Source organism: Copidosoma floridanum, unplaced genomic scaffold (genome assembly GCF_036245765.1).
Source record: "Copidosoma floridanum isolate Cflo_tuat_1 unplaced genomic scaffold, Cflo_Japanese_pri ptg000018l, whole genome shotgun sequence".
Lineage (NCBI taxonomy): Eukaryota > Metazoa > Arthropoda > Insecta > Hymenoptera > Encyrtidae > Copidosoma > Copidosoma floridanum.
The window spans coordinates 2873130-2881087 of NW_028321895.1; the positions used below are offsets into that span (position 1 = coordinate 2873130).

Consider the following 7958-nt stretch of genomic DNA (forward strand, 5'->3'; position numbering starts at 1 on the left):
AACCCAAGGTCGTGTCCCTCCCTCTCTCTCAGTTACTGCTTATTTTTACGGCCAATAATTTGATGTGCGATAAGCCACATGCAAGTAAATTTCACTCTCTTCCCGTTAACTGCTTCAATGACCGCAAGGAGGTCTTTGTCTGAACCGGTACACACATAAGGATCACCGCTGATGGTGCGTTTTGCGAATGTGACGTCAGGACCGCGGTGTTTCACTTGCACGTGATGCGAGCAATGACATTGAGATTAAACCCGATACTCGAGTGCTACGAGCTCATTTTTCCGGCTGATATGTCGAGAGGCTGCACGAGTAGGGCTTCAATCCGGGTGGGAAAAAGGACAAGTACTTATGTACGGGATGATGAACGAGCTGCAGCTGTGTTACAAATGCCAAGTGACAACAATTAACACGAGGGAGCTCGGATATTATCCTTTTAGTATGATTTTATTGTTATTTGAAAATAAACTTAGAGAAACGATTACGTTTGAGGGAGCTTATTTATTTATTTAACTGACGGGCTAAAGTCCCAACTACAAAAGATTTAAAATTTGGCTTGTAAATAATCGCCGGGCGCAAAACAAAGGATTTTGGATGAGTAAAATATAAATCATAATGTACAATCATAAAGTAGTAACAAAATTAAATGTAAAAAGAAGAGAGGTAGACAATAAAGGTGTTTAATTTGAAGTTTTCTGTTGGTCAGAGATAAGAATACGTACGTTTGATTTGAAGTACAATATATTGTCAATTTTAGGTAAATGTTGAAATGTGGAATTGAAGAGTCTTCTTAGGAGAGGTATAGGTGAGTAGTACAGGTAATTATTCGTATAGGTTTGTTCTACAATAGTCCGGGCGTTTCTTACGTTGTGGTGGAGGTTTCTAAATAGGAAGAGAGCAGATAATTGAAGACAATGTATATGATTATGTGCAAGTTTGAATAAAAGTGAGCAGTCGTGGTATTTATGAAGAAGTTTTATGGATTGTAAGAAAAATTTGGTTAAAAGTGGAAAGTAGTTATATGGTCAAAATATGACATTGAATTATTGGTTTTATATGAGGGAAGGCGAAGAGCTCGATGAACCACTTTATTAAACAAAGAAAAAACTGGCTTGTGTATAGGGAGTCCAAATAACTGAGGCATAAGTTAGCTGAGGCAAGACAAGAGATTTAAATAAGTGTATGATGGATTCAGGCTTGATAAAATCACGTGTAGATCGTTGGATGGATCCTAAAGTTTTTAATGAATTGGCCACTACTTTGTTAATATGAGTATTAAAGTACCAGGTAGATTAGAGAGTTACCCCTGGGTCAGATAATGAATCAACCGTATTAATAGATGGAGCGGAAATCGTGTAGTTACTACATATTGTAGTTTTTAATTTGTTGACTGATAGTGTTTTGCATTTATTCTTGTGGACAGTGATTATGCATTTTTTATGATTTTTATTGTATTGTATTTTTCACCTAAACCACCAACTAGAATGTTACTTTCTATTCTAACTTTAGTTTTACATCCCAAAGTATTTTGCTGCTATCCTGTACATTTAAAGTTCAATAACTAGAATGCGTTTTTCTTTCATGTTTATGTTTATTTAAAAGTTGTATCATTATTTTGGATTCAATGCAAATTCGACATGGAAAAACTCAAGTTCGTCCTCGTCTCGTTCCCAAATTAAATGACGTAATGGTTTTCACGCACAACTCAATGATACAGCGATGTTTACCGCGTCACGAGTGCCGAGGTCAAATTTCGCACTGATAAATGAAACTGACTCGCCACGCACTTTATCACAAATTACACAAACATGGCGTTCCTCGTGTAGGTACTTTAAACACTTGCCAATCTCTGGGTGCGCTAATTAGTGCAACCTACATAAGTATGCCACCGGTGATGATGTTTATCTCAAAGCGATTGGAGAAAAAGTTTGAAAATCCCCACGCGCAACCGTGTAACGAAAAACAGCTGCAAAAAAAAGCAAAAAATAGCTCTCTATGGCACGGTGTGGCGAAAAAAAAAGGTGCAAACGACCTCAATCTTCCACGGTGCATGGTTTTTAGCATAAGTAAATGTTCTGGTCTATCTTGGCGCCCTTTTATTTTCCCGAGTAAGTACATTTACGAACCGACGCGCCTATCAAAGCGGCCTACATTCTCTCCGAGACGCATCCTGTGAGATTCTCAGCTAATGTGAAAGCATTTCCAGAGCAAAATGTCATTTGTGGAGACTTTTACATCGATGGCTCGAATTTTCGCGTGATCGGGAGCATTGTGGTGACGATCACTCCCATTTAAAATCGAGACGGAATAACGTAGACAAGGACAAAGTTTGTTGGTCACGTATAGCTTGAGAAATCGTCCTTTTGCGTTAGTCAACTCGGGAAGAAGGGATAAATCCTTCGGCGATTCAATTTGCCTATACCTCGAGCACAAAGAAACATGCAAATGCATTAGGGAGCCGAAAAAGCGAGTGAAGCGCGTGACGCAGGTGTGTGCGTATCCTTGCTCGATTCCATCAAAATGACTCAAAGAGTATCGGTGTAGGGTAGGTGTCTACGTTCGATTCGCGTCGTCTATCTGTCGATGTCGCGACAGGCCACGCGTTTGTGGACGGTACGCGTTTACACGCACGGGTGGCAACGATCTTGTATTCCGTACGAAGCGCGAGCGAGTCATTAAACCCACAGTGTGTGGAGTATAGCTGGAGCGAAGCGCGTGAGATCCCAACACCCGTTGATCCTTCGTTTGTTTTGCTTGGCCCACTTTTTGCGTTGAATTGATATTTAGGGCAGATTTATGGGTCTAATGGTAATCGACTTTCACTAACCCGAAGAGATTAAAATAACATCGTTATTAATATATCGTGTTTCGCTTCGCACGCTTGTTGTTGCTTTCCTTTGAGAAATTGAGAGATCCGAGACTCGATGCGGTATAAATAGAAGTCGTAGATTGCGGTGTTTGGTGATAAAAATCAGAGCATCTTACCCTAAAGTGGACACGCTAAACAAATAAGACTTTCACGGATAAACTACCACGAACGACCGAAAATGGCCACTGGTAACAATAATGGTCATGATGATGGCTGTTGTAGAATAATATTTCATTTCAGGTAAGGATAACGCGTTGAGTTTTTTACGCGTTGGGTGGATAAGCAGGGCCGAGCGTGCGTGACGAAAAGAGTTTGCATTACACGCTAAGCTGTGCACATACTCATATGATATTGTAATACTCTTGAGCTCACGCTTCTGTACCTATAAACTTGTATGATTACCGAGTGCGCGGGTGGGTATGAAGAATTTACGATGCGATCGTTTTTTAATGTAAATTTTGCCAACGTGAAAAGTATTTCTTTAGAAATTGTTGAAATAAATTGGTTTTTCCACTTTGATCAAATGGTAATTGTGGAGACAGTCGAGCCTCGCCCAGGAGGTACACTAGACATTTAATTTTTTATCATGCACAATTCAATAAATTCAGATACTTGGTGATTAACATATTGTCTAACTATGAGTATCAAATAGTTGTGCCTCTCAAACTGGCGTGTTACGACAGCCAAGGTAGACCGAGGATTATTTTTTTCAAGCCTCCACGTCAGAAGCATTGCTACAATAGAAGGGGATTCCCTACCTGCGAAATCGTCCATGATCGCACAGTATGGACACTAATCGGTAAGAATCGATAATTTTCCATCTACGCAAACAAACGAGTGAAAAAAAAAAACATGCTGACCAAAGATGAGTAATGAGGTAACGTTAACAAATGATTGCCAAAGATCACAACGGTCCCGTTTATTAGAGAAATTATTACATTGCCACGAAATTCAAGTAAAAAAGCTTGAACCATATGCAACTAAAGCCTTCACTAAGCCGCGTAAGTATCGCCGCGCCAGTGACCTACAAAACCCACAGGCTACAGAAAACCAAAAATAAAACCCGGGACTTCCGCTGATCGGCGCTCTGCATCCTAATCTCGTTTCCCATGATCACTTTTGCACGCTTTCTCCTCAACCGCGTAAAACGCAGCTCTCCACCTCCGAATCCTGCATTTCCTCGCAAGCTCGAGAGATCCCACATTTTTCGCTGCGCCCGAAACAACGCGCACTCGTATCTGCAAACTTGGATTCTCGCGAGGGGCCGCGCTGAATTCCAAATGAAGCAGCGAAAGGGGACTCGGGCCGCGGTCGTGCGTCCAACGAGTGGGCAATTTAAGCTCTGGCAGGCCGTTTCAAGGTCGAGCGTGTTTCCAACCCAAGTGCTTGCCAATGGTCGTGGGTACTGCGCGCGCCGACTCCCTTCGCTCGCATGTGGCGATTTTTTTTCCACGTGGCGATCGGTATCTTTGTTCGGGAGGATTTCGATTATCTCACGGTTCTTGTGCTCGTGGTTGGACTTTTTAACTATTAAAGGATCGGTAATTCGGTGATGCACGGATTTTTCTCACCTGATCCGTACGAGTCACGTATAGCTACGTTCGATGGTGATTACGTTTTCTTCTGTTTGGCGGTTTCTACTACTCTCTGGCTTTTACAAATAAAAACCCTCTATGAGTTCTCGTAGAAAGCTGGGATTCGTTGTTACGTTCATTGCCTTTTGAAGCGCGACATAGTAGTTACACACGATAATTGCATCCAACAAAAATAACTCGGAAACGTAATTCCCGGGTGTTTGGTTCATTTGCATGATTACCGGATTACATTGCGGCGCGAGCACAAAGTAGCTTCTGAAAAAACTGCTCCGATTAACATTTTGAGTAGAAAACAACGGCAAAAAATCTCTAGGAGACCTCGGCTTTTTAAAGGTCGGGAAAAGTCTGACGTTCCACACTACAAACTGTTTATTAAGGCCTTAATAGGCTAGCGTCATTCATGATTTGCTTGTCACCATAACGTAGGCTATTAAGACTTGTGTAATCATTTGATGAAAAACGTGCAACTAATCGTGAGAAAAATTAAAATTTACAACTGATTGAAGACAGAAACTCCAAAATGATTTTGAAAAATATATGAGACGATAGACCAATAAAAGATCATAGAAATGTTTTTTTGAAACGAACTAGTCGTATACAAGTGCGCTACATCAGTACTATACTCAGCAGATGGATCTTCCAATTAAAATGATACATCTGCTAACATTACACCCCAAGAAATCTAAGTATGAAAAAAGTGAGACGTTTCATTTGTATTTTCTCAAAGAGCGTTGCGTAGGAAAATCGAGTCATGTTATATAAAATTCTTTTACCCTTTATCATGTTCTCTTTCGCGAGTCCCAAAATTCATGGTAAAAACGTTTGGTCGTGAGAATTGGTGTAAAATAGATTAAAAGCTTATTTTGGAATATGTATGTTACAAATTCTTAGTCTAGAAAACACTTTTTCGTTGAAACCTTACGGAAAATTTTTTTTTTCATACTTTGTATGCTATAAGTCTTATTAGCAGTCTGATTTACTCAACACTTTACAAAATTCAATTCGAATACTAGGTATTCATAAATTTGGGTTCCTACTTTTACGATAAAATTAATTTTATCTATTCATTAACGCAGTGATGTAGCCGTGGGAAGGACTCTTGTGAGTTTGGACCATCTTACCCCTTTGGCTCATTGACAGAAAGATAATTTAGTTAGCAACAACACGGAAAAAAAAAGTTTTGTAAAATTACTATAGGGGCTTGTAAATGTGCAGTATGTCAAAATGCGTAAAGTTTCAAATGAATTTTTAATATTGCAAACATTTTCGTCAATAATCTAACGCAGAAACATTGAAAAATTGTGATGAGTTCAAAAATAAGAATTTTTTCAAACTTAAGTATTTCAAAGGATTATTAAGCCCCATATTTTTTTCCTAGCAAAACCTAATTGAAAATTTATTTAATAGTATAACAAGCCAAAAAAAAATACTATTTTTTAACAATGAGAAGTCATAAAAATATGACAACTTTGCTGGTCTAATCTATTTGATGTCATTGAGAAATTTATGCAATCTGTTACATTTTTAATGATAAAAAAACTCTTATTTTCGAAAAATTCGATTTCTGTCACGAAAAGTGATAGACTCGAACGAGTTTCCAGTATTGTTTGATAGTGTGAAAAATTATGCTTTTAACTCAAATAATAACGTGAGAAATACCTTTTTTCCAAATACTATTACAAAAAAAATTCGTAATCGAAAGATTGGGTAAGAGAATTTTAAATTATTCATTCGTGAAAAAAAATTGTGTGCAAAAAATTTAATCTAGAAGATTATATGAGTATCGTCATTTTCACGGAATCTGTATTACTCGGAATTGTTTAATACGATTACATTATAATAATTTAAGGATATAACTATCATTGTACGCTTGAAAAACGAGAAATAAATGCATAGAGTTAACAGATCATAAGAGACAAGGAACTTTTTTCGTAATCAAGTTGTACAAAAATATTTGGTACAAATTTAAGCAAAAAAAATTATTCAAGTAAGATTACATACATGTTTTACATCAACCGGAAAATGATCATACTTATAATAAAAAGGTATTTAGTTTTTACGTCATTGAAATGTTCCATGAACACAAATTACAAATCCTAAAAAAAAACAAATGGAGCTACATTACATGTGTTATTACACAAGAAAACAATTAATTTTATTATTTACCAAATATAATAGCTCTTATTTCTTATTTTTCTTTTGTTGATTTCATAGTTTCCTGCATCCCAATACAATTTGAATCCTTTTGTAAATCCAAGTGTTTCAAAACAACACTTACTGATTGTTTATCATACGTCAAAGTTTCAACACTTATATCCATTTATTTTTTAAATTCTCGACCAGACAATTGATAATTGAACCCTTTAGCTTGTTAATTTGGATGAATTTTCTCATAATCAACAGTAAAGCTAATTTTCCGTACTTATTAAAAATATTTTTGTATTTTTTGTGCAAAAAAAAAAGAAAAAAACATTTGTACATATTAAGCAATAACTTTTAAAAAAGGGGTATTCAACCAATTTTTCAAAGACAACCATGACTTTTCGCGCTGTCCGCGTGAAATTAGAAAATCCTCGACAAAAACTGTCATCCCCCCGCTTGATCAACAGTAAAGGGAGGATAAACGCAAATGTACAATGCTACGCGTACCTACCACAAAAAAAGGGGGAAAAAAAAAAACTTACTTCCGGACCACTTGGGCCTACCGTCCGGGTGGACGGGAATGGCGTTGCTGAAGAAGTTGTTGACGACGACCGAGGACTTGCGCCGCAAGCTCCGAGCGTACAGACTCGGGTCCTGGCTCTCGCGCAGATTCTGCTCCCACTGCTGCTCGTCAGACTTTCCATTCTGGCTCACGACCGCGTACTGCCGGCCCGACAGCCGGCTCCAAATCGACATCGCATCCTTCATCGTTCGCTTCCTTACAAACTCACGAAAACCACGAGCTCGAAACTCCACCGACAGCACCGAGAAGTGAAGTTGTGTAAGGACGACCCTCGGTCACGGATGACCAGCCGCGATCGGCAGTGGCAGAGGGCCAAAAGTACCCCGATGGGGTGCTCGTGAGAAACAAGCAACACTTGTTCATCCAACCGATCCAACGGCAAGTCCAAGTACGCAGGGGAGCTTGCGTCGAGCTCTCGCGGCCGAGTCGGACAATCGATTGGCCGGAAGAGCGGTGCACCGCGGGACTATATCAGCGAGGATGCGCGAAACAGGTGCCGAGTAAATACAGAGAGGGAGAGTAAAGGTTGGCGCACCGATCGGTACGCCAGCGGTGTCTGTGGATGAGTGTGTCCAGCTCTCGCGCGCGAATCGGCCCATGGTGAGGTAGTATCAGCAGCGCCGCTAAGAGAGAGAGAGAGAGAGAGACTCTCTCCCCGCTCGAGTGGAGGTGGTCGGTGGAGCACGTGCGCTAGATGCTGCGTGTGTCCTAGCCAAGAGGGAAAGAGAGGGGCAACGCCGTAGTAGTTTGGGAATGAGCGTCGATATGTCAA

At 39.6% G+C, this 7958-nt stretch overlaps 1 protein-coding gene across 1 annotated transcript in view; it reads right to left on the reverse strand.

The window, feature by feature from the left end:
• LOC106643295 (scavenger receptor class B member 1-like) overlaps positions 1-7722 on the reverse strand; it is a 55065-nt gene extending 47343 nt beyond the window's left edge. The window contains exon 1 of the mRNA XM_089592491.1: positions 7146-7722. Coding sequence (XP_089448617.1) covers positions 7146-7371 — 226 coding nt within the window. The 5' untranslated portion in view covers positions 7372-7722. The remainder of the gene's footprint in view (positions 1-7145) is intronic.
• Positions 7723-7958: the final 236 nt, after the last annotated feature.